The sequence below is a fragment of the Melopsittacus undulatus genome, chromosome 3, assembly GCF_012275295.1.
Source record: "Melopsittacus undulatus isolate bMelUnd1 chromosome 3, bMelUnd1.mat.Z, whole genome shotgun sequence".
NCBI classification, from domain to species: domain Eukaryota; kingdom Metazoa; phylum Chordata; class Aves; order Psittaciformes; family Psittaculidae; genus Melopsittacus; species Melopsittacus undulatus.
Genome location: NC_047529.1, coordinates 66,663,532 through 66,691,167, shown reverse-complemented (window position 1 = coordinate 66,691,167; position 27,636 = coordinate 66,663,532). Strand labels below are relative to the sequence as shown.

The 27,636-nt window shown below is 36.7% G+C and overlaps 1 protein-coding gene across 1 annotated transcript in view; it reads left to right on the top strand.

The window, feature by feature from the left end:
• The first annotated feature begins 423 nt into the window (after nucleotides 1–423).
• TRDN (triadin) overlaps nucleotides 424–27,636 on the top strand; it is a 226,918-nt gene continuing 199,705 nt past the window's right edge. The window contains exon 1 of the mRNA XM_034060756.1: nucleotides 424–640. Coding sequence (XP_033916647.1) covers nucleotides 619–640 — 22 coding nt within the window. The 5' untranslated portion in view covers nucleotides 424–618. The remainder of the gene's footprint in view (nucleotides 641–27,636) is intronic.

Sequence of the window (27,636 nt, the reverse complement as noted above, 5' to 3'; positions counted from 1 at the left end):
AAAATCACCTAAATTTACCCTCCCCCTTAGTCAGCAGTGAGCTTCATAGGACCCTCCCCAAACCAAATAAGGCCAGGAAGAATGTGCTAAGCACTGAGTGTGCTAAGAATAAAGTTGAGCTGGGATGGATAAGGTTACTTTGAACTCTATATTTCATGTTTTCTTACATACCCCCAAAGAACTGCAATTACGCTAGCAAGGCTGCAGGAGCATTGAACAGTTCTTTGCCAGTTCTTTTGCTTTTTGCTGCTGTGCATTCCTGTCCTGTTTATAGCTGGGACATTTTACTTTTTACTTGTAGTGTGCGTGGTTCTTAGGATATTAGGAAAAACATGCTGAAGATTCACCATAAAGCATGGCTATTTTTGTTAGAAGCTGATACTTTAAACTGAGCTTTAAGTGTTGCATCTGGAAGTCCTTAGTTTGCTCTGAGAAGGCAGGAGTCTGCAGAGGTGACAGAAAGTTCAGAGGGGCATAAAGAAGAAGAAACGGAATTAGAAAAAACAGAGGACCTTCCTCCTCCTCATTCTGCAGCTCCTGCAAGAGTCAGCAGCAGTTATATAAGCTTCCACAGTAGATCTTGACCTTTTAAACAGAGTATCTCTTACCATCATCATCATGGCCGAGATTACAGCAGAAGGTATGGTAACTACTTTTAAGTATAATTAACCAAAAATTATGCATATTTTGACAATGTAGATGATCAAATACAATTTGTTGCTCTTAGCAAATAACTCTTTTATTCCAAGATCATTTCATTTTGTTTGTTGGATTGCTTTCTACTTTTCTGTTGTTGCTTTTTTCTCTTTCATTCCTGTTGCCATTTACTGAAGCTAGATCTCCATACACCTCTAAAAATAGTGTTAGTCTCATTTGCAGAACAACACTGCTTAGACAGTTCTGTTAGAGTGGTATAAGAAGGGGAATGTCTGAACATCAGGTGATACTACCCTCAAGCCTTTGCGCAGGTAAAGCTGTGGTAGTTCTTTATAATTGGAGATTTGCCAGAGTTGAAATAGCTTAGTTTGGTTCCCCTGTTTTTTCCATAAAGAGCACAGACTGTGAACTCTACAGGATGTTACTGAAGGGTAAAAGATATCAACTCTGCAATTCTTATTCAGGTAAATGTCTAAAGGAGTCAGTGAAAGTTGTGCTGAATTAGTACCCCAGAGCTAGGCCTGCAAGAATGAAAAGCAATTGTATTAACTAGGAAATACATATTCTAAAATATTAATATTTAATATACTTTAATATTTTCTGACCATTCATATTTAAATAACATTTTAGATGCATAACAATATTTTATCAACCACAGTCAGACAGGGAATATATTTAAAATGCAGCCTTCTTTAAATTTAATACTGAATATTTTAGTTGAATTTTATTCCAACTCTTTTTTTTTGTCAGTGTTTACCAAAATTTAATAATGACACTACAAAAAAAAAAGAAAAAGAAAAAAGCTTTTAAACAGTCTTCTGAAAGTTATTTTATTCTGCTTGTCAAGGTTATATGGCATTTCAGTGTAGGAAAGTTATACTTTTCATCTTCCATTTTTCATTGTTATTATTCATAAGAAGATCTGCACTAAGTGCTATTAGAGACCGTTGTCTTCTAAAGGACTGATATTAGGACTATATCAAATTGTATGACAGTCCTGGCCTGATGTCTGATTAGCCACAAGAAGGTGATGCGAGTATGATTTTTGTAATCAGTGGCTGGATGGTTCTATAATTTGCTTCTGGCAGCAGCTACTGCCAGAACAGGTGGCTCAGGCGAACAGCCCTAACCAAAATGCTAGTACTTGATTATTTGGATATTCTTAACCTGGTTCAATGCAAACATTGCTTGTTTTGTAGCTGCTAGCAGGGAAATCTGTAAAATTCTATTTATCTTCTTGAGTGCATTAATACTATCAGCATCAGAGGAGCAGTACCTCTTGCAAGGTTGTTCAAGCAAAACAATCCCAAACTGGGAAGACTTTTAGTCCAAAATTAACAGCAAAAATTAAATTTTTAATTAGTTTGGAAATTAATTTTCAGTCATTTAGAGTCTGAAAGTGTTTTTTATAGTGCTTTTATAGTGTTTTTATGGGTGTTACTTAGCTGCAATATTGTGTGGTTTTCTCCTGTGTTTTTTTTTCTGTGCAAAGCAATAGGCTTCAGGTGATAATGGGCATCAGCTCCACAGTAATCTAACCTTCAGTATAACAGGTAAATAAGCCATATAATTAGTTTAGTTTATTTTGGTTGTGGGAGGGGGAGGTGTTATTTGTTTTTTTCTTACATTTGGAATGGACTTTGCTGATCTGCTGATTTTTAAAGTCTGGACCCACTAGATGGAGATTTTACTTATGACAGAACACTATGAATTCAACCAGGGCTAATGTTTCACTGCAGTTTATTTTCCTCTGGGGCTACTGCTGGTATACACAAGGCAGATTTAAACTTCAGCAACATATAGTTTAGACAAATAAAAAACAATTAAAATACCCCTTGCTTCACACAATTCCTTTTTTATTTTATTTTCTTCTATTCTATATCCCACCCCACGATTTATTGTCTTCATGAATTTATTAGAATTAAAGTGCATGCTCCTTGTGGTAGGTATTAACTGTATTTTAGCCACAGATCAGCTAAACTCTCTGGGTCCTTGCCTGTTGAGGTACCATGCTGACATGCCAGAGAGTACAGCACAACAGTGGTGCAGGTTTCAACACTGCCAATGCCAGTGTGGCTGCTGGTGTAGAGAGATGGTCCAGGTATCTTTTTCTAGCAGCCTATGTCAATGCCATGATCTATTCAGAGACAGACACATAAGGCTGATGGGGTGCTCTGGAAAGGTCAGCATCCTGGTAATGACAATGAGACTAAGTAGCTTGAAAATATAGCCACCAAGCAATGACCCTGGCCTGCCTACTTGCTTTGCAAGCCACATGCACTGCCTATTCATTTCCACAGCTACAATATTTAGTTGTGGACATACTGGTGAAGTGTACCTGGTGAGAAACAAAAGGGGACCTCTGAAGACAGCAATTTATAAATGTCCTTAGAAAATTGGCAGGACCTAGGTCTCCTGCTGACAAATATTTAGAAGATTCCAAAGCATTATCTTCAGCATCTTCATATTACATGTAATTGCAATCATAGAAATGTAGTATTAACATGTTTGGGTGACATGGTTTAGTGGGGAGGTGTCCCTGCCCATGGCAGGGGGGTTGGAACTAGATGATCTTAAGGTCCTTTCCAACCCTAACTATTCTATGATTCTATGAAAGACATTAAAACTGTATACAAAAAAAGTCTAAGTACAAAGTCCTCTGTCTTTGCAACAGGATCTTTTATTTTATTATCATTATTATTAGTAGTAGTAGTTGTTGTTACTGCTGCTGTTGTTACATTTCAGCTGTTACTGAGCACTCTGTAATGGCCAAGGACTTTACTGTGATTCACTTCAGAGCTTGTCTAAAAGCCGTGGGCACCTAACTATGCTACTCTGCTGTGTTTATGAACAAGGGGACTGGACTGGACTCAATGGCAGATGTAGTTTGAGCTGCCACCATTGAAATATGAATGCAAAAACCCTGACACCTCTGAGAAATGGCTTCTACAAAAGTACAGCTTAATTTGTATGTGCAGAAGATCTCCAGCAACAGCCCTGTAGTTGGCCTGTACTAGTCCCATCACTGCAGGTCGCAGTGCAAGGTTGATGGCTCTTCCCTAGCACTTTATGCTTCCTCACAGGGAAGAATGAGCAGAGACTTAGCTCTGCCTGCTGCAGTGCTCTAGAGACTGTGCACTGATCTAATCTGGGGAGGTGAGAAGAAGAGAAAGACAAGGTTTCTATGCCAGCTGTTTCTCTGCCACAATTTATTTCCCCAGTGGAGCAAGGGGGAAGCAGGAGTCAAACAGAAATGTGACAAGAAGTCACAATTTGGTCCTTATTTTGCTGCTGAGAGCTGTGCAACTACACATTTCCTTTGCCTCGGAGAAGGCTGCAAGGAGACAGGGTAGCCCTGAGGCCACACACAGCTTGTCAGTAACAAAATCAAAATTAGTTTCTAGGCTTCTGTGCTTTTTTCAGGCTATTTGGTAACTATGAAAAGTTTTAAGATATAAACCATTTCAAAAGGCAGATTTGACAAGATCTGTGTTCTTGAAGATTAATAGATGTGAAACTGATAATGTATGAGAAATAATGCACAAGAGCCAGAGAATAAAATCATAATGACTTCATGAGTGAGATGGCCAGAAGCTAACAGCAGTCTCCAGTTGGCAAAAACTTTAGTGAAGTCACACTATGGGCAGGAGGGAGATAGCTGCTTCTCATGGTAATTCATGAGTTGCTGCTTAAGGTGCTACATGTGCTGACTGAAAAAGGGGTCTAGATGAATAAATTAGATTAGATTATTCATTTTGATAGCTAAAGACATGTGAGCTGTTTTCTAGCATTCCGTTAGACTGCTACATAAGCACTGAGTTAGGATGCTTCTATAGAATTTATTTTCAACAAGCAAATTTGCAAAATGAAAAGATGTCTTATTTTTCTGGCTTTCAGTGTTGATGAGGAAGCAGATGGAATACCTTATACAGTAGGGTAGGGAAAAGACAATTTTGACACTGACTTTTTGAAGGAGTCAGTCTGCTCTTCTTTAGATGTCCCAGGTAATGTTAACAGCCTAATTACCTAGAGAGACAAAATGTCAGAAAACTCAGGACTGCCTGTAAAAAAGTAAGTGTCTGGGGGCAACAAATGCTCCAAATTCTCAATGAAATTCCTTAAAACTTGTATTCCTGTGTGCTTGTGGGCCTGGACAACTGAGCTGGTTAATTTGGCCACAGCCTGGCTGTTTTCTCATAGCATATTGAGTGTGGGGCCAAAATTGTTAGTTGAAGTTTTATGTTTAGGAATTTGTGGGCAATGTTACTCACAGCTGGTATGGCATCTATATGTTCAGTTGGTGCAGAGAAACTCTAATGTATTATTACTTTAGGTAGTCCCTAAGAAGATCGGCTAGGTATGGATAGCAGTAAGCCTTAAAACCTATAAATCAGAGGTTTAAGCTAATGAATTGTGTTGCTAGTCCATGACAGGCTAAAAGTATGTGGGTGCAATTATCTCATGTTTATGTGTATAGAAACAGCTGGACCATAGGTTTGATCATTTATTCACACTTTTTAAAAAAAGTTTGTGCCCATAAGTATCTGAAATGCATTTTAAGGTTACTTACATAATGAGTAGCATTTTCAAGTTACTGGGGTGATCAGTTCCCACTGATTTAGAAATTAAATCTATGCAGCCACTTAGATTCTCAAAAGTCCCAGTAGTTGCCTTCAGGTACCTAATCCTTGAAAAACATATAATCTATAAATATTTGAAGTGTGTTTAGCCATTGCCTACAGTGTAAACATTGAGTAAGAGGTGGATTCATGCTGCTCTTACTGTTCTGCCCTGAGAAGCAGAAACTGGCTTAGTTTAAAACATGTTTCATAATACAGGTTTGGCTTCAGTCCAGGACACAGTGATGACAGAGAAACCAGAGCTACCCTCTGAGTCAGGTCAGCTGTTAACAGAAATGGAGAAGCTCTCTTTTTCTTTCTGATACTGATGTTCCCTGTTTTCTGATATGTTTAGAAAGACTGATCAAGTCGACAGTGTTCATTTGCCGGCTTAAACCATATTTATAGTAGAGAGTGGATTGCTTTAAATAAAAAAGACTGAAAAAATATTTTAAAAATACTTTTAAATCACCAACTTTAATCAGGATTTAAACCAGCAAATAAGAAACCTGGATTTTGAAACAGCAATTTTAATGTGTTTTGCATATGTTTTCTATCATTCTTTCTCCCATATTAATGGGCATCCCCTGCACACCCTGATTACTTATACAGTGTCTGAATGAAACCTTTCTCATTAAATTTGTGAATTTTACACTTAGAGAGAATCTATTAAACAGCTCTAGGTTTCAGGAGCCATTTATCCAGATTCTTGGCTTTTACAGGTTTTTTGTTTGTTTTGGTTTTTATTTTTATGATAAAGAATGTTACATGATGCATTTCTTTTTTACTAGATAATAATTTTGTTTTTACTGTGACTTCTGTCAAGCTTCATTAGGATGGAAATTGGAATTCAATTAAAACATTTTAAAACTCTTTATCTGTGTATATAAGAAAAATCATAAATAGAACCTGTTTTGATAAGCTAAGTGATTTCTTAACCAAATATAATATTCTGTAATATTTCTATTGATTCATTGGGTGTCTTTTGTAATTTAGTCTCCATTCTACAAGAATATATAACTGATAGAGCTCATTTTCTTTCATGTAATATTCATTCAAATGTTAGTAAAACAAAACATATTTTCCATTTCTTTAGTCATAATTACTTCTTGACATAGAATAAGATAATAATTTAATTCAAATAGTAAAATAATTTGAAATTAAGATTATAGTCCTTGCATTCACAAAAAGGTTATACTCTCAAAAAACGTCTAGCTTAGTTCAACTCTGCCTGTTTTACCAGTGATTTCCAGTAGCTCAGTGATTTCTTTATCTTTCTTCACAACTGTAATAGCTTTTTGTTTAAATAAAAGTGATTTCTATAGACAGCAGTGTCAAAGTGTATTGAGGTGTAAAAGTGGAGTCCTTAGCACAGGTTTTCTTAATTTGTGATTTAATTTTCAAAAGATGTATTTTTAAAAGCATTTACAGAAAACTTCATTTTGTGATTCAAAAAGCACCAACAGTTATATTCCCTGCCTTTCCCCACTGCACCATCATTTGGGGCTTATACAGAATTATTAATGAATAAGATTGAAATATCTTCAATAGTTGGAGATGTATAGATAACTATAAAACAGCAGGACTTTTTTATACACTGTTTTCAAACCAATTCAAAGCATGGTCAAAGGGAACCTTACAGTGATGTGCAGACTTAATATTCTTATTGCTTTATACTGGCAGGTCAAACTGGTAACAGGAAAAACGAAGTAGCTAAGCAGATCTGAACTGTAAATTCACTGCATTTAAAGACTTAAAGCTATGGAAAACTAGTTATATTTCTTATCCATATGATCCCACTGCCATGTTTGATCCCACTGCCATGTTCTGTTGTTAGCCTTAAACATTTTTATTGGAAATTATGATTATTTCGTATTTTAGTCTTAACTGTTGTCGTGGTTTAAACCAAGTCCACACAGCTCGTTTACTCACTCCCCCCCTTTGCTCCCCCAACTCCCGGAGAGTTAGGAAGGAGAATCCAAAGAAAGTAGCCCCCACGGGCTGAGATAAAAACAGTTTAATAGCTAAGGTATAACACAAATCACTACTGCTACTACTACAAATAATAATGATAAAGCCAATAACAAGTGAAGAGAATACAACACCTCACCAGCCACCGACCCATAACTCACCCCACCCTGCCCGACAGAGCACTGACCAACACCTCCTCCATCCCCCCAGAGCTCCTCTTGCCCTTCCGGGTCTCTCCCGGTTACCTCCTGGGTATGACGTGCTATGGTATGGAATACCTCTTTGTCTAGCCTGGGTCAGGTGTCCTGTCTCTCCTTCCTCCCAGCCTCCCCTCCTCCCTGGCAGAGCATGAGGCTCAGAAAAAGGCCTTGGACAAACCAAACATTTGAGCAGTAACTAAAAACGTATTTGCTATCAGCAACCGTTCCCAGCCCGAAAGTCAAAACACAGCACTGCACCAGCTACCAAGAAGGAGAAAAATGACTGCTACTGCTCAAGCCAGGACAACTGTGAATCTTTTGATAAATATTTCCTTGGTGCACTGGAACATGACCATTCAGACTTTAGGTCCCTGAATGGGAATGTGTTTGAGCAGTATGTGCTCAAAAGAGATCAGTAAGATTTAGCTTCTGGTTTTGTTCCTAATATATGCCTACAGCACAGTTGAATTATGTAAGTTATTTCAAGAATTACAAAGCAAGTATATGGCTAGCAAATATTTGACTAATAGTAGAGAGAGTGACACCAATACGTGGCACAGATATGAGGTGGCACAGATATGAGATGGCACTGCCAACACATCTTGTCCTGTCCCACATTCTGTCCTTTTCTTCCTAGCTTCTGATGCTTTTTTCACTCTGTACAATTTTTCCTTTTTCTCTTCCTCTCCCAAGACTTCACAGATGATACAGCAGGTATTAACTTGTATTGTAACTTGGGTCCCTTCTCTGAATGCAAAACATAACTGGAAGAAGATTGTAAAACATACAGTAAGCAGCTATATTATTCTTCAGAGTCATTAGATTTTGAGGAAAATAGCTGAGCTGACAAAACAGACCATGTAACGTACAGAAACCTAAACAAAAAAGCTAAAGAGGATTCTAGTGTTGTTGTTTATGTTTGGCTTGGGGATTCTTTTGGTTTGTTTTTTTTTTTTTATCCCAAACTCTGTCAAATGCTAAAATTCACCTATGTTGCAATTTCAGTTAAATCATTTCAGTTGCTCAAAATCGTGGTCAGTGCTGGGTTTTGCCCTTAGAAATCAGAATGAAAAATCCATGGCTTTAAGTCCTGAATAAGCATCATTTGAGTCCTGCAGCTGATTTGGGTTTTCTTTTCCTTTTTTTAAAATCAGTCCTACAGCACAGCATGAACTTGTCTCTGGCCTAAAAGTTCTGCTTGGTGCCATATGAAGGCATTTACCATAAGAAAAGAAAACATAAAATGCCAAGCACAGAAAAACTTTCTCACTGGAGAAGTCTCCTCTTTCTATCTTCAAAGATAGTTTTAAATAATCCTTTACAAATATGTAATGAGTAAAGACCTGCTACTCCCCATATATGCTTATGTCCTCACAACTTCAAAAGTATCTCTGTACCTTTGCCTGGAGTCAAATTGTCAAAGACACAATGAATCTAAGCCTTTGTATCCTCCTTTGGTATGTAAATGAACCCAATTTTTTCCTATATTCCACTATGTAGACTGAAGTTGTGGCTCTCTGTGCATGTCAGGGAGGCTAAATCTTGTTCAGTCTTCACTAAGAAGTTATTCACAATTGACACAATTACCATAAATATAGTTTTCTGGTAATTATTTTACAGTTTTTAGAGACATAATTTAATATGTCTATTCAAATGTCAAGGTCCTCATTTTGCTTAGACATTTCCCTCCTCTAACAGGCAGGACATTAATTTGGCTTCAGGTCTACCTATGCAACTCTTGCTGGAGTCAATTGAATGGGTACATGAGCGTATATGATGAAGGATACAAGTTAACATAAAGAGGTGATATCATATGTATTTGATGCAGTTCAGGGTATGTACATTTCCTAGTTTTATAATGCAAATATTTAAACTGTAATCATAACATAAATTTAGTATGATTTCAATTGGTTTTCTTTTCTTAAGGGAAATCCTCAAACCCTCTTCTTTCTAAAGATTTTGTTGCATCATCATTCATGATAGGATTAAAAAACTGTGATAACTTCACAAGGAAATACCTAAAGTTAGGCTTATCCCTTTGATATTTACTGTTGTTAATTTTTGGCTTGTCTTAGTATTTTAAGAGGAGTATTGTTATAACATTAATTATAGTAAAAGGTATGTGATAGAGGTTAAATGTGAGCCTTATATGCCTGGGACAGCTACATGACTAGATGGCTGACCACATCCAATCACCTGGAGCAGAACCACTACATACTCTGCTCTTAATTTGTGCCACAACAACCTGTAAAGCTGAGGAAGATGTTATTTTGGTAGTACAGAATGAATTCTGAGGATAAAAGGATTTCTCCTGCTTCAAAAATGAAGGGCTCAAAAAGCTTATTTTGTGTGTTTTTTAAACCGTAACTACATTTGGTAAATTTATCACTTTAGTAAGAGGCATGCCAACTCAAAATTAAATAAAAGTTGGTTTTTTGTTTTTTTTTTTTTTCACAGAAAAAGTAGTCCTGTTATCAGATGCTCAAACAGAATTAATCCATATGAAATACAATTATCTTAAAATCCATCTCTTGTTCTAGACATTGTAATTTTGTATTGATTACATAAAAGCCACCTGAAGTTCTCTGGAGAATGTAATGCTCTATTCTGCTGATAGTAAACCAAATGAAGTGATGAATTTCCAGATCAGTAACCTCCAAAACTCTTTTTTGTTAGCCTACTATATCTCTTCCTTCCCCTTTCAGACACAAGGGCAACAGGGCCCTCTGCCCAGAGACATGACTCCATGCCTGTTTCCTTCATTTATCACAAGTGAGAAAACCATAGATTTTCTAATACAAACTCATTATATTTTGTCTGCAAGTTGCTATTAAACTAGAGATTTCCAGTGATTTGTAGTTATTTTCTTTTAGTGATCTATACAATGCTGATGGCAGAAAGATCACAAAGGAAACTTTACTAGATGGCTGACATTTTGGAAAGAAGGGAACTTGTTAACTTTGGAAATTATGAAGAAGACAACTACAGATATGTGAGAATGCAATTTCAGGAAGGCCTTTTGCTTTGCAGGGTTAGCTGCAAATACTGATGTGGCTTCAACACACATTTAAAATCAAATGCGATTTAAATGTGCATATGCAGATATTAGTGCATCAGGGTAGGGAGGCAATGTGCAATTTTGCCCAAGTTAATGAATTAAGATAATTTCAACTATACAGAAGAAAAACAATGATAAGAACTAGGTTTTTGTCTTAAAAACTAATTATCAGGAATCTTCTTTTAAGAATATATTTGCTAGCATTTCATTTGGCACCCAGTTTAAGCTAATGCATTTCACACTGTGAAGTGCTAAAGGCAGTGTCAAAGGAGATACAAATGCCTAAGTGAGTTTTACAACACGGTTGCTATCTGCTCTTCACTGTGTAAAAAAGTGTAGAAAAACAGAAATAATACTGCGTCTGCAGAGGCTACAAGAAATATAAAGACTCACATCCTCATGTGCAGGGAGCAAGGCGGGTGAGCTCCCCTGAGGCACACACTTCTCCAACCCACCTTCATTCGTCTCTCCAATTTTGGATTCTCCTCAATCTTCTCATCTATTGATTTCTTAGTTCTGCTCTCTCAAATCACCACTACTCCAAATGAGACAGGCAGGAGTAGTATTTTTTGGTTCTTGTACTTTTTCACCACAGCAAAAATGAGTCTTTAAATAAGTGTTTTCCCAAATGTGAACACAATTTTAAGTTCCAGTTGTTCCTTCTTTCCCTGAAGATACCCAGGTAGACAGATATGGATTGTATCTTCTCTTGATAATAGATGTACATCTATTGCGTTAGAGCAACTCCAGCATTAAACATATCCCACTGGAAGACGTACCTGTTTTTCAGGTGATGCTATTTAACTAGCAACAAAAAAATCTTATAATGCTATTATGTGTCTGTTTTCTAGCCCAGCAATCTCATTTTCAGGAAATTACACCTCCCTATTTTTCAATGTTTATGAGAATAGGCAGGAAAGGAGACCTTTGCACTTGTCCTGTAGGATATCTATAGAAAGTTGTGCAGAAATCTGAATTCCTGGTCATGTGGGCACACAGGACATAACAAATGGTTCTGATTAATATTAGATTCTTGTGTTAAGAATTAGAAAGGAACAGTGAAATAAAGCTTGCATTGGTATGTCCTTACAAAATTCCCTCAATCTTCCCACCCTACACTACTCATTTTCTCACATACGGATGAAAATCCTGTAGTTCGGCATGTAATCTGGAGATCAATCTCTAATCATAAATCCCCCAACCAACCAAAATACCAAAGACTTTTTCTTTTTCCCGCAACAATAGGTATTAAAACAAACAAAGAAAATGTGTAATGTATGCTAAAAAAAAAAAGAGTGTTTACAAAAGCCCGTGAAGTCCTGGTTTTGCACTGTGTTCCTCTTTCTCCTCTCAGTTCTCATCTTTGAATGTAAGTGATAACAGAGGTATGTACATTCTCTTTTTAGAATGTGCATTATTTAAGTGAATATAAACTAAACAAGAGATACAACATTATGCTTTAAAGTAGAATATTCTGTGTATTCCACAGACAGAGAAATGGAGGTGTTAAAATCTTCAGGCTTAGTGCACTTCACAAAGAACTGCACCCTGTCTTAAAGTCTGTGGTTTTCCAGAATGATATTGTAAACTTCATAGACTTCAACACACTTTTGAAAGTAGGTTTCATTATTTTTATACTTGTGTCAATAGTTTCTTCACTAAAACAATTTTAGTCAGCTGTCCCTAAGGAATACACAAACAAAAACAACTTTCCCACAGATTCACTTATTCAAGTTACTGTAAATGAAAACCCAGGTAATGTGTTCATGCTTTTACAGGAAGGATTCTCTACACTCATATGCTTGAAGATATCATTCCACCTTTTACTCTGTCTGAGTCCTATTTTTATTCTACTTTTTGTATTTACTGTAAACTTTATCTCTTTTACATTTGTGCACTCACTGACTATGTCAATACATTTGAAATTACTATTGTTGCTATTACTACTAACACAGTCCTTGTTGTCCTTCAGTTTTTTGTTAAGAATCATGTCACTATGTCTAATTGAATAATTCTAAGTCTTCAGAAATCAGATACAATTTCTTAGGTCTTAATGAAAATTACCTACATAAAGTTTGCTAATATCTGAATTTGGTTTTGGTAAAGATTCCCTTACTTTCAGCTACAGTCAGGACTTCATATCTATGTTTGCTTTCAATCTTTGTTCTTCTTTTATGTCTTTCATTCTTTGAATTAGAAGAATCAGAATTTTTGCTTTCACTAAATATAGAAATATTACCTTTTATTCTCACAGTGATTGGAAAGAATAATTTTCAGTGGTTTTGAATAAAAGTAGAACTACGTTAGTGTCTCATCAGCTGAAAAATAAAAGCACATGTTCTATGTGAAAGCGCATATACTTTAGTCTTTTATTATCAGTTAACAAGTTGCTGATTTACTTTTGGTTGCAGAAATATTTTTTTTTTGTATTGCAACCTTGCTTAGATGCAAGGGCAATTAAGTGGGAAGATAAGGAAATAATAAATTATTCTTTTCTTCATTGATTTTATAATCAGCATTTCATGAACACTTTTTTGGACGTTGTTATGAATAATATGAACTTCCCAACACACAGCCTATTAATTTTCTGCAGATGTCTCATACAAAAAAACATTTTAATGTCTTCTATGCTTCCAAAAGTATAATCTGAATTTATTCTTTGTAGAAATTACCAGCCCAAATTTCCAATATACGAATTTACAAGTGCTGCAACACTCTAACTCTTTTTAATCTATACTTCTTTCTGCAGAAAATAAGCTTCTCACTAAAGGTGATGTGGATTGAAATATCACTGCTGATGATACAAATCTTGGCAGTGTTCTTCTATGACAAGTAGATCTTACACTTTCTTATACTTGCAGACTTACTATCAACATTTTCAGCACTTGATCACAGAACAGTGACTTTAACAAGCCCCTGATGTTTAATGGTCTTCCAAGTTAATTTTGTAAGTGGTTTCCTAGAGAATAGCACCCCCTTAGGAATGAATACCTGAGGGATTCTTTCAGGTTGTAGTCCACCAGGTTTGAGTGTTTCTGGAAACAGAGGGAAGAAAATCTAACTTGCATGTGTCCATTTGGTGACAAGGAAAATGTTTTAGCTCTCTCCCAGAACAGGTATCTCCTTATGTCTTTTAAATGCTAACAATTCCACTCCTGCCCTGATGGGCGGGATGTTGATCGCACTTGGAAACAGGTTCAGCTGTAAATCGTATTTGACAGATTAGGTGGTGCAAACCTTTCGTTCACAGTTCTAAATGGTGGAAGAACTGTAGACACTTTAGCTTTTCCCCACATACCTGTCAAGAATTGCCTGCCTGTGCAGGTCTTGGGGAGAACATGGGATGCTGTGCAGTATGTAGATAAACTTGTTTAAGAGCATCATCCTATAGAGTTTCTTTCAGACTTCTACGTGGCATCTGGCCTAAGGTTTAAATAAAACACTACCTTACATAAAAGCCATTATAATTTCTAATAATTTATAACAAGTGTACTACAATGTCTTACATCCTACTTTTATTTCATATTATGAATGTTATTCGTTATTAGTCATACAATCATTTCAGATACATTTTGTGTCTATTCTTGTCTTCCACCATAATACTTCTAATAGCATTCTGTATGTACTGTACTTATTGGGGGATGAATTTTGTTAGTGAATGAAAGATTATGAATTACGTGACCATAAGAATATAGTCAATGTAAGATGTAAGGCTGAAATATCAACTCTAACGTAAATCTTCCTCTTCAATAAAACTGAAAGTATTCATTTTTTATTTATTAGCACTTATCTAATTACAGCGGAGGCTGCATTCTATTGATACAATAGAAAAGGAAATTAATAACGAAAGGTTAGATGATGAATATGCCTTTGACCAGAATAGAACAGCCAGCAAAATCTTTAAAGATGTATATAGAATAACTAAGTATTTCTCAAAAGCTTTCTTAAAAATTTAGAAGAGACTATCAACTTCTACATCTACAGAGGACATCTCTAACTCTTCATTATACCAACAAAGCTACGAGTTGAGACTGCTGTATTAATATTAAAAGAACTTCAGAGACTTGGTTTAAAGTTTACTGAAATGAGAAAGTGGCATTTTAAGAATAACAAAAGTATTCCAAAAATCCAAGATGGAAAGATTTCAAGAAAATTTATTCACATGTTGAACGTGTATAAATGGCTTGAGAAGATGTGCATAGATGATGATCAGCTACACTCAGAAGATGGCTATGGAATATTTGGCTTAACCATTACACGTTGTAGAGAAACAATGAACCAGGAGCTAGAACAGGATACCTGGTTTAAGCTCTGTCTCCTGCCAGACCTCCAGTATTGTCTTTGCTCTTCACTTAATCTCTTTCTTCTGAATGAAAATAGTATGGCCTTACATCAGAGTGCAACTTCGAGGGAAGATAAATGTTAGAAGACTAGGAGCAAAAAACATCAGATTTGAAGATCTATAAAAATAGTCAGAACAGAATTGCACGTTTTGAATATAACCTGAGACAATGTAAATGTTTAATAAATAGGAAAAATTGTGTTTATATGGATGTATGTTTATGTGTATATATGTTTGAGCATCAATAGAATATTTGTGAAAACAGCACAGGCAGTTTGGAAAGCAGTACTAGGCTGAAAAATGTCCTTTCAGCTGTTGTCTCTATTTCATTGACATGGAACAAAAAGATTTTTCAGTTGGATGGAAAACATGAGAAAAGACTTCATTATGCTAAGGGTGACAGGGCACTGAAACAGGCTGCCCAGGGAGGTTGTATACACAGGACAAGTTTCTGCATACCCTTCTCTTGGTGGCCCTGCCTTGACAGGGGGCTGGACTAGATGATCTCCAAAGGTCCCTTCCAACCCTAATGATTCTGTGGAATTGGAACAAATGTACATAGATATACTTTTCAGGCACCCTAACCCTAGAGTTAGAGTTATGCAATTTTGTTCTTCTCTTTCCCTATCACCATGAGGGTCAGTGAGCAAAGCACAAAACAACAAAAGCTAGTCTGAGATTCCAGGAGCATTATAGAGATCCTGCAAGTGTCTCATGTGCACACAAGGCACTCAACCTAAGTGCAAACTTTGCAGCACCTGCTGTTACTTGTGGGCAGTACTAGCAATATCAGAACTCCTAATATATGGATCTGCTATTACAGAGAATGTGTGGAGTTGTTAGAACTTGTGAATGAGAACTGAATAGTATTGCGATTACTTTGTGCATGCTTACAGCAGATGCTAAAGATTATTTAATTTAGAATCCATGGAAGGAAATAAGGAAACTATCATTCCAACCATGACAAATTTTTTCCCTAGTGTAGCTCATTTTCCCTTCTAGTTAGCAATAACAACATGGAAGGACTACCACTAGATGGAGGGGTTTTTTTTAACTGAGAATAATATATTGAGGCAAGACTTTAACACTACGAATGCTTTTTGAACTGATTGGTTAGGGTTGCTCAAAGTATCAGTGTCAGAAATGGCAACAAAAGTTTGGGGTAATTTTTGTTTTGTTTTGAATTAGTAGAAATTATCGCATTTATAACCAGGATAAATAGATACCAGTTTGAATTTCATATCTGTGTGGTCAGTTGAAGTCTTTATTATTTTATTTCACCTATTCAGAGTTCTGAAGAGGTGTGGTAAGAAGATTTAAATTGTAGGTCCATTTCCAGTGCCTCACAATAGAAGAAGATGGTCTGGGTCTTGGTTTCCAGGTCACATAATCAAGAGTCCCTAAGCCAATCTATATGCTCTTCATTGTGCTGTCAAGCAACTCTACTGGGTTTGTTTGTTCAGAATGTGATAGTGTGAAAATTAGATATATTAGAACTCCTCCAGACTTAGGTATGGCTACAAGACAGACTCACTAACAGTTTCCCTTGCTGTTAACTTATGTGTGGGTAAAAGTCAGGTCTCGCTAATGATTTCTAACACCTGGTGACAACCTTGTTGTCCTGACAGGTGTTAACTGATTTGGACTGGCAGGAGGAAGGATACAGAGAATGGATGTGATTACTGAAGCGATTTTATTTTTTGCTTGGGTAACCTTCAAGGAATCAGAAATCTTGTTTTTCTCTTCTTTTCAATGTGTAGATAGGGCACTACAAAAATATTGACATAGGGAGAAAAAGAGAAAAGAAAATAAAATACCCAAGACTGTACCTCTGCATGAATATTATGTAGTGATTTTCTCATCAAAGTTGAATTGACAAGTTTTTCCACACATTCCAAATCTTGGCCAGGGTATAATCCTGAATAAAATTGATTAAGACATGGCTAAGTGATGATAGCTTATGCAGGAATGAGTGAGTAAGTGAGGACACAGTGACTTTTTTCTACTTGGTCAAAGACTTTGCTAGTTAGAATGGATTTCAGTAGTCTCAAAAACATTCAATTTTCTCCATATTAATTAATACTCATTTGAAATAAGTTTTTCTTCTAAGATCTGAATATCTGGTGTAAGCTTCTATTAAGTAAATCTTTATTATATAGTGTAAAGATTTCCCAGCTCCTGAGACTTTTAGAACAAATTTTAGGTGACAGAGGAGTTGTGAATATGTACTCTCAACAAAGATCAACTATCCTCACTGTGACCTTGTATCCTATGTGTCTCAGCTGCCCCTAGAGATCACATCTCTTTCCAAATAAAGATCAGACATGAATGATGATATTAATTTAGTTTATAAAGTTTAAATTCAACTTCAGATTACCATTTTTTAAATCATTATCAAAAAAAACCAACCCCCCCAAAAAAAACATTAACTTTTATCTAAATACTGAGTTCTATTTCTTGGTGTCTGTTCAAAAGCCCTCTCGTCCCCCTAAAACTGAAGGGATATTTTCCAAAGAATTCTTTGAGACAAAAAAAAAGAGAAGAAAAGAAAAAACAAACCAAAAACCTTTAGAGGAAGCATTACTATCATGACTAGCACTGCTTCCTAGAATTCTTTTTTTATAGGAACACAAACTGAATAGTAATAGCATATCAGAAAGCATTTTGAGTGGTATATTTTGATAGCTCCATAAGTTCCAAAGCAGTTTCAGAAAACATTGTTTCCCTGGTATTTTAGGTGCCTATTAAAGTGGACTTGCCTTTAGCTATTCTCAAAGTTTGCAGGTGAAGCACTCTCATATTTGTTAGAAAATAACTTCCTGATCAGCCTTGGTTTAGAAGTCCCTGTTTATTACAGCTAAATCTTTCTCCCAGACAGCATGACCTGTGACACAGTTTCATAGTAAATTGCCATTTACAGATGAAATATATCAGTGACATAGATGACTGACTTGCCATGAGCCCTTATTTTAGTTTCCCCCTTCATATATATTTATATATTACTGCATAACTTTTAGTATAGCAATTTCCTTATTCGTGTTGACTAAAAATGCTTTTTTCTTCTCTCTTTGGTAAGACAGCTTGGAGCAAGTTTCTTCAATATGACTTATGCATATATACGTTCAAACTATGCATGTGGTGATCTCCATATTTGAGTGCTGTAATGACCGAATAGCTCCATATGGAGGACTTGGCAGACTTGTGATGTGAGATAAAGCTTGCACTGTAAGTTGTGGAGAGTATATTGAATTATTTCTAGAAGTACTTTAATTTTCAGTCTGTAGATATCAGTCCATTAAGACATACAAAGGAGATCCTTCCTCTACTGTCAGGTTAGATTAACATAAATGAAATCAAGCAAATCATCTTATTAATCATTCCCTGATGCACTTATTTGAGAGAAAACGGTAGTTCTATCAGAGAAAACACACATCTGGAATTATCTTTACAGAATTTCTTTACACTGGCACACTTGTCTAGAGTAAAGACAGAGACATTTGTAAACTACTATTTATCCTGGTGACTTTTAGTATCTGTTATGACTATCATTATTTTACAGATAGAAACTGATTTTTTTTTTAAAGAAAGGTCAGTGTTTTTCTCTAATCCCCTCAGGTTTCAGGAATGTGTAGAGCCAAGATTCCATAAACAAAAAACAAGGGGAATGCATACAGTGCTCTTGCTTCAGAAGATTTCATGCTATTTAAAGATAAATGATAATCATTTTCCTCCAACCTTCATTTTGACATTTTAAAAGATAAGATGTACCTCTCAGCTTATATTAACTCACAAGTATGTCTAAATATCCTTTTGGCATCTTTCTAAGATGAACAGGAAGGTAAAACTTCTTTTTACTGTTTTAGAACACCAATTTGTTTCCAAAGAATGGGATGTATTACTGATCAATAAGAAAATTCAGGTGTGGAACCAAACTGGATTTTTCAGGGTGCTGAGAGTTTAAGATGGAGTGTTCAGAACTGAGTTACAGTGCATACTGTAAGATAGAAATTAAACATTTGCTTTTGAACAGGTCTGAACATTTCTAAAAGGAAGTGTGAAAAACATATCAACCTGAAGAGTTATTTAAAAGAGACAAAATTAAATGCTCAACTTCCAGATCATGAAGAAGTGAAGTCTACAGCATTTTGGAAAAGGAGCAACTCAATCCCTTTGACATGCTTGTTTGCTGGTGCTAAGTGCACTAAATTTCTCTTTTCTTGTCTTATCAACTGTAATTCCAGCAGTTTTGATTTTATAGAAGTAATTTATTCTGTGTTTATTATTGTTAACCCCCGTGGTCTCCTAAGTTTTCAAGAAATTACTACACATATATATAGCTATATGGAAAACGATCTATAACATTTCCCAATAAAACCTGCAATCTTTTAAAAGTGCTCCTTAGGGCTTCCCTTACTTTTCTTTCCGAATTCACTTCGTCTATGGTTTACTGCAGAGAGGTTTGCAGCAATCAGTCATCTAACACTATTTCAGCAGGCTCAGCAACACAGAACATCTTTTAACTAACCACTAATCCCTTTTGTGTCTGCTGTACTTGAATAATCAGAATAATGTAAAAGCTCTTTGAAATATACACACACAAAAGAAACAACTGCACAGACAGAAGGTTAAGGGTTGTATCACTGTAATGTTCTTTACAAATAGTTTTGGAATTAAGGTATTTTTTACACTTCTGTGCAAAGATATATGAGACAAATTCTCCTCCACTTAATTTGAAGTATCAACAAGTGCCTCACTGGAGTATGAAATTCAAGCATGTAAGAAGAGATGGAAATTTGTTTCCAAACCACTGGAGTTCAACTTTTCAAGTGATTTAGGCCTCATCTTATATGTATTTGCAATGGGATGTGGGCTTCTAAATCCTGCCAATATCTGCTAACCTAGCTGGGCAGCCTGAAGTCAAAGGCTAGAAGTAAGTCAGATGAGAGGAAGTTAACTTATTTTACTGCTGATAGTATTTCAAAGCATGGTGCAATTGAGGTTGACAAGTTTCCACTTCTCCTCTTTGAATTTCTCAGATTGCTTCAAGATCTAATACTAAAGCTCATAACGTGGCCTTTTCCAGAAAAAGTAATAGCTTGTTCGTATTCTTTCAACAGGATCCAAAGATGCATTCCCCCAAATGCAGATGCTGCCTTTTGGGCTCAAGCATCAACAATTTTGTTTTTTAATTTTTTTTGCAATGATTGGGGGAAAAAGTGTCTGTTAAGAGTTTTGTTCCCGCTCTTGTCTGCAGGGGAAATATGCCTGGAGCAGAGACCTCTTCTCAGTTGTTTATTAATTTTCAAAATCTGAAGATCTCTTTCCTCAGTTAAACTTGCTGCTAGAGGAAATTGAATCTCCCATCTGTAGAAGACTTCTTTCCTCACTATCCTCTTCCATGCTCTGAGCTGTTCTAGACAAGCCATCCTTAATTGCTACTGCTTGGATTTCCTTCTTTGATCAGGAGGACTCCAGTGGGGGCAAAGTCCTGGTTATCCTCAGGGGATTCTGACTCCTTACATAGAACGATGGTGTAAATCCATCATTTGAATCTGCATAGTAAGGAATTAACCACATATGGCAACTTGTTCCAATCTTTTATATATACAAAAATATCTTTAAAGTAATCTTTGTAGCTGTCAGAAAAAATACAAAATTAGATACAGACATTCACATAATTCTAGCTATGTGGAAAATGTGGGGTTTGTGGACACTGTAGCTTGTTATTCTTCAAGTATGATGAACTGCTGTTCTTCACCTGACTAATTATCTCAAAAAATGATTTATACCAGGTATACAATGGATTGTATATGGAAGATCAAAATATAGTAAGAAAATTATTTTAAAATATTGGACCTACTTGCTGAGTTTTTCCACATTTCTTTTGTTTAGTCACTAGCACTTCACAGCAGGTTTTGAAAAATTGTTCTATGTAGAAAAAATCTGCCCAAATATTTTATATTCCTCCTTTCTATTGCAAAGTGTATTTACATAAAAATACTAAATTTGTTTCTTTTATTTTCTCTTGCTTCTTCCTCCCATTTAGAAGCATTAGAGATTGACATGGAAATGGTTGCAATACCACAATGGAAGAATTATGATTGCAAGTAGGGTATAAGAAGCAGGTTCTTAAAGTGAAAAGATCCTGTTTCATAAGAGTGTCATTGCAAATAAAGAACTATAGTGAAGCAAGAACAGAAATAAAATATTATTAAAATTGATTTTTCTTTGACTTTAATATTTATTTTTTATTATTTAACAAAACTAAGGTCAACAAGCACAGGTGGATAGACAGTGGGAGTTGAAGTCAGTTCATCCCACTCCAGAAAGAAAAGAGGGCCTGGGAGATGGTGTTTTAATATTTGGTTTTATTTCTCATTATCTGGCTTTGATTTGATTTGTAATATATTAAACTAATTTCCCAGAGTTGAATCTGTTTGCCTGTGTCAGTAACTGGAAAGTAATCTCTCCCTGTCCTTATCTTGACCCATGAGCCTTTAGCTATATTTTCTCTCCCCTGTCCAGCTGAGGAGTGGAGTGACAGTGCAGTTTTGGTGGGCACCTGATGTCCAGTCAGGGTCAGCCCACCAGAGTACCCTAAGATAATTCATTATTACAACCAAAAAAATATATATTAAACCTTAGAATATAGCATTAACAACTTTCAGTTTTCACTTTATAGTGTTTATTATTAGTAGTACTACTGTTTGTTAGTATTACTTATCAGTACTGTATGAAGTACGCTTTTTCTTTGAACTTGATAATGAAATGGCTTGATAAGATGTATCTTTTATTCTCAAAGCTCCTTAGTGAAATTGATGAGATCAAAAGACTGGTGTACATAATTTCTTAGAGAATGAATGGAAAGGATTAATACAATTCACTTCTTTAAATTATCACATACTGTGTATTGATCAAAATAGAACCAATACAGATATAATAACAGAAAAGGAAATTAAAAAATTACACAGCACCATGTGTGATTAGAAGTGCCTTTTCTGACTTCAATCATTCAGTTAATTTTCATGCATCATACTCTCCATATTCCAGTCTCTATTTCTTTTGTCATGCAGAATTGGTTTCTGCATAATCTCCAAACTTATTTTCCACATTTCATAAAGAATATTACATTTTTACAACTATCAGCTACCAATAAATCTGCAAATGTTTCATTGCAGACAGTACCAGGCACAGTTTTCTAAGCCTTTAGTGTGCAGAAATACTACCTGTTAATTTTGAGAAGTCTGCTGATATACACATTATATGTGTAGAGGTCTTTCTCTTTGCACTTTAGTTACATAAACTGTGCAGCAACACTTCAATACTCTGCAATGAATTTAGAAGTCTGTAAATTCTTGTATGAGTTGTGCAAATCTTTATTTATTATTCCCTTTTAATTATTCCAGTTGCATTCATTCATACGTAAAGGGATGTAAAATGATACAAAAGGAAAGAAAAGGATGAATGTCAGCCGTCTGAAGATTTATGCTGCAGCTATAAATAAATTGGCTTTTCTTAAAGAGGACACATTTCTGCTCAGAAATTTGCAGAAGTTCCTTCAAAATCAGAAGACCTACTCTAAGTGCCTGCCACTCATTTCTGGGCTGAGCTGTATATCACTGCCCTACTCAGAGTCTGTTGCAGAAAATGGTAAAAAGGAGTTTTCAAAGACAAGCTGAATTTGCCTGTTTAATTTGTCTTTCCCTGTTTTCATCTGCCTCTCTATCAGTGTTAGGAAGAGCCTTTATATTACCATGTATGTCCAGTAGAAAACATAATGTTCAGCAACGCAAAGTGCAAGGGCCTACACCTGGGTCAGAGCAATCCCAGGCACACCTATAAGCTGGGCCCAGCTCTGGGATTCAGAGCAGCCCTGCGGAGGACTTGGGGGTGTTGATTGATGGGAAACTGAACATGAGCTGGCTTCAGTGTGTGCTTGCAGCCCAGAAAGCCAACCATATCCTGGGCTGCATCAAAAGGAGCGTGACCAGCAGGTCGAAGGAGGTGATCCTGCCCCTCTACTCTGCTCTTGTGAGACCTCACTTGGAGTACTGTGTGCAGTTCTGGTGTCCTCAACATAAAAAGGACATGGAACTGTTGGAACAAGTCCAGAGAAGGGCCATGGTGGTGATCAGGGGGTTGGAGCACCTCCTGTATGAAGACAGGCTGAGAAAGTTGGGGCTGTTCAGCCTGGAGAAGAGAAGGCTGCATGGAGACCTCATAGCAGCCTTCCAGTATCTGAAGAGGGCTTATGAGGATGCCAGAAAGCGACTTTTCATTAAGGACTATAGTGATAGAACAAAAGGTAATGGGTTTAAACTTAAACCGGTGTAGTTCAGGTTAAGTGTAAGGAAGAAGTTCTTTATTGTGAGCTTGGTGAGGCACTGGAATAGTCTGCCCAAAGAACTGGTGAATGCTCTGTCCCTATCAGTGTTCAAGGACAGGTTGGACAGAACCTTTGCAGCATCATCTAGTGTGAGGCATCCCTGCCCATGGCAGGGGGGTTGAACTAGATGATCTTAAGGTCCTTTCCAACTGTAACCCTTCTATGATTTTATGATCCAAACTTTTAAATCTAACTAGGTTTCTAACCCATTGAAGTTTACCAGGACTGCAGATCCACCATAGTAAGCGGTTTTAAACCCACTGTAATTGTGCTTTAGCAGCATTTGGAGAATACTAAATGGTTTTGTTTGTTGTTCTGTACTCTCTTACCATCCCAATCTGCATCTCCTGGCCTCTGGTGCTGGCCAGGTAAGAGGGTGGAGGCTCTCTGAGGATCTCTACTCTCTGCTCAGTATTTTTTTCCCACATGGATGTATGTAAAAGGCAAAAAGCAGGAGTTCAGTGAAGTGTTTTCAACAACCTGTGCCTATGGAAATGCTTGTAAATTGGCTACATGCTCATGATGCAGCAGAAGCTTTCTGGACCACTTCGGGAAAGAATGCAGTTACTGATATTTTATTGCAAGCCACAGCAGAAATTCTGCATTTTCCTTTCCATTTGTGTAACACAAGAGTGCAGAAACCATAGAAAAGAGATGAAAACTGGAGGATGCCACAGTGAAACATAAGTATCACTTGAACAATGGATGTAGGTATTGTCTTTTCCTGTGATGGAAAGCATTTTGCCCACATGGGAAAAGAGTGATTAATGTGAGAGTTGCAGAGGTCTGTGCACTCACTAAGAGTGATGTGCTGGACATGAAAAAATGTAGCAGATTATCATATATCCATTGTCCAGTCCTTCATTGAAAGGTTCTAATCCCTTGTCCTCTTTTCCCTGTGGTACCCTCCTCGTAAACCGAGACTTCTGCCTCCCTGATCACAACAGTGGTGGATTGGTAAGGTCACCAGGTTAAAGCCCAAGGCTCGAGCTGGTGCTTAACGTACAGTGTCAATTTATACAGTCATGCTTTCTCTTTTCTGCTCCCTTAATTAGTATTTAAATATTCCAAATGAAGTGGAATAGGTCAAACAGGAGCCATTAATGACCTGAATACAGAATACTCTGTATTTATTGGAGTGTTCAGCTGGGGAGTGGAACAGACGAATTAAAATCTACCACCTCTCATTTAGAGCAGACAGCACTGAGCTGAATTGCCCTAGCAACACTATTATTATTTAAAAGACAACGACCTTTTTTTTTTAGTAGCATGACTGGAACACCTCCCATATGAAGATAGGCTGAGAAAGTTGGGGCTGTTCAGCCTGGAGAAGAGAAGGCTGCATGGAGACCTCATAGCAGCCTTCCAGTATCTGAAGGGGTCCTACAGGGATGCTGGGGAGGGACTATTCATTAGGGACTGTAGTGATAGGACAAGGGCTAATGGGTTGAAACTTAAACAGCAGAGGTTTAGACTGGATATAAGGAAGAAATTCTTTACTGTGAGTGTGGTGAGGTACTGGAATGGGTTGGCCAGGGAAGCTGTGAATGCTCCATCCCTGGTGGTGTTCAAGGCCAGGTTGGACAGAGCCTTGGGTGATATGGTTTAGGGTGAGGTGTCCCTGCTCATGGCATGGGGTTTGGAACTATATGATCTTAAGGTCCTTTCCAACCCTAACTATTCTATGATTCTATGGTTCTATGGCTAGCCCTTTGTTTTTAATATGCTCAGCATATTAAAAATGCATTGCATATTGAATATTTTACGTGATGTATTTATTTTGGTTTTGCTGCTATTGGCAGAACTAGGGCTGTTATACAAAATAAACAAAACAGAACAAAATAAAACCTATAACATAAATACAGAAAATTGCTTCTTTATGTTCAAAGAGTCTGAATGGAGTAGGGGTATTTTTTGTTTTATTTCCTCTTTGGTTTTACTTCTGGGGTATTGGAAGGTATAGTTGTTGAACTGTAAAATCAAGTGCCCATTCTTAACCATGGATTCCTTATGCCTTAAGGGAGCTCAACAAGTGCAACGAGTATTTTATCTAAGCTACTAGGGCTACAAGCTCACTCTGGATGCTGAAAGTCACATGGTGTTCATCTTAAAGTTGTCACCAGTTGTCAAGGTTTATTTATACTTACGAGACCTTATGAGTCTTCAGATTATATCCTAAGTGACAATTCTGAAACCACAGGAGTAGTTAGAATCTCAGAGTTTTAGCTGTTTGGAATTTAGCAAATCAGTCCATTGATGTAAATGTGACATTTGTGACCTGATGGGATAGTTTTGTGTGCATGGGAAACTGCGGAGTTAGAGGTGCATATCCCCAGAATAATCATTTTATAAAAATGTATGCATAATTGTTTTTAAGCTCCCATCCTCATTGCAAATCAATAGCAATCACAATCCAAAACACCAGGAGGCTCTAGCAGACATGGTGCTGGACTAGAATTGTATGGGTGAAATTGTAACAGCCTCCAGTGCACACTCCACTCCTGTGATGGATTTTGCCTCCCCCAGAACAGGGACAGCTGATATGGTCATGAATTTCTTGATCCAATGCAGTGTTCATTTAAAGTTAACTGACTTGGATTCTGGTTGGATGTAATACAGAGTGAAAATTGTCTTGGAAGAGAAAATATGTATTATATGGGCAGCAAGGATGTCTGGAAAACTTCAGTAATCTGATTTTAACCTGTTGCTGAATAACCCTTCTCAGTTGCAGAAGTAAAACTCTCTAGGCTCCATCAAATTATCTTAAAGCAGCAGAAATACCTGATTCTCATTCCCCCATGGGGCACCTGAAGACCCACTGACAATTCGGGCAGGAGCTCTGCTTAACTATGGAAGTGCTGGCTGAACTGTTGGAAACATTGCGTGTGTGTACGTCCCCTCTTTCTCTACTGGTCTTGTGTAAATAGCACTGCTGCAGGTTTGGGGAGATTAGCACTGGAAGAAAATGGACAAAAATGTATGCAACACCTGGACACTTCAAAGCAAGGAACAGGTTGAGAAAGGCATTAGGATAGTACCAAGCAATAACAGAATGGTTTTAGGGGGAAAGGCAGTCATCTTGGACTTTTTGGAATCAATCCCCCCATGAGATTGTGTAGCAGCAATATCAATATCTTCCCTGGGAGTTCTCAGATAAACTCCTTCAGCCAGTATTGTTTATATTAGTATCTATGGACATAAAAATCTAGTTTCTATTTTCAGTGGTTTAGGATATTCTGTCTGTGTTCTTACAGGAGATTCAGAAGTTAGTGTGCTATAGATGATGCCTGCCAGTCCTGTATGCCTCTAATATCGTGAAGCATCTTTAACAGCACTAGAGAACTTTCTTAGGTCTCCTGAATCATACTGCAAGCACTTGCATCAGCAAGCTCTGGCAGCATAACAGCATTTGTCTTAGCTTGACTTCTAGTTAATAGTTGTTCACTCCCACTTCAATGAATGTGATGGTGGTGATTTTGTTGTATAACATCCTGAGTTTTTAAGGAGAAATCAGCAGCCAAAAGCATGCAAAAGATAATTTTCCAGGATACTTGAGCTTTGTCACTATAGCATTGCTCAGACTGATAAATTATAGGAAGCTGTTTTCTTTATCAAAGAAGGCATATAGCAGTCTGGATTTGAAAGATTAGGTATACCAAACAGGAAAGAACAATTTTTACATAGCAACAAACCTGGAGGAATGGTCCTTTGAATGGTAATTTTAAGTCTTTATCTATATACACACATAGAGTTTTAATTGCTTGTATATTATAACTGTGCAAATATTTATCATTAGTATGCCCTTGGAGATGTGCTGTGGTAGTAATCAGATAGTCAAAATGAGACAGTGCCTTTCTATTCTCTCTTACATATCATAAACTCTGACTGATATCCCCAAGAGAAAAAAAATGCATTATGTGTTGTTTATGACCTGTTGCATGCAAAAATTACTAGCATTTTGTATGCAGTAGAATAACAAAATGCTGTTGATTTTGAATTTGACTCTTGGAATCAGATCTTTATTGCTAGTTGTCACTTGGCAGGTTTTTCCTCCTGCTGTGAAATGTTTGATCTAAAATTTATGTTTGAAGAAATGGAAATAGTGATGGTTTTATAATATTTTTTCTAAAACTGTGTATAAATTCTCTCCTAGTAGATAGACATTATTCATAAACAGAATAAACATTCTATAAATAAGACTAGATTTCAAATAAGTAACAGAAACATGCAATATGCCAGTCTTGTTCTGCTTTTACAACACTGCTATGTAGCAGAACAGCTTTTCAGTGCTTAAAGCAAGGCACCGATCAGTGTCAGGATGCTTGTGCAGAAGGAAGCTTAAAAGGTACAGCTAAGGGAAGAACACACAAATTCAATTCACTACATAACAAATAAAAGAATTG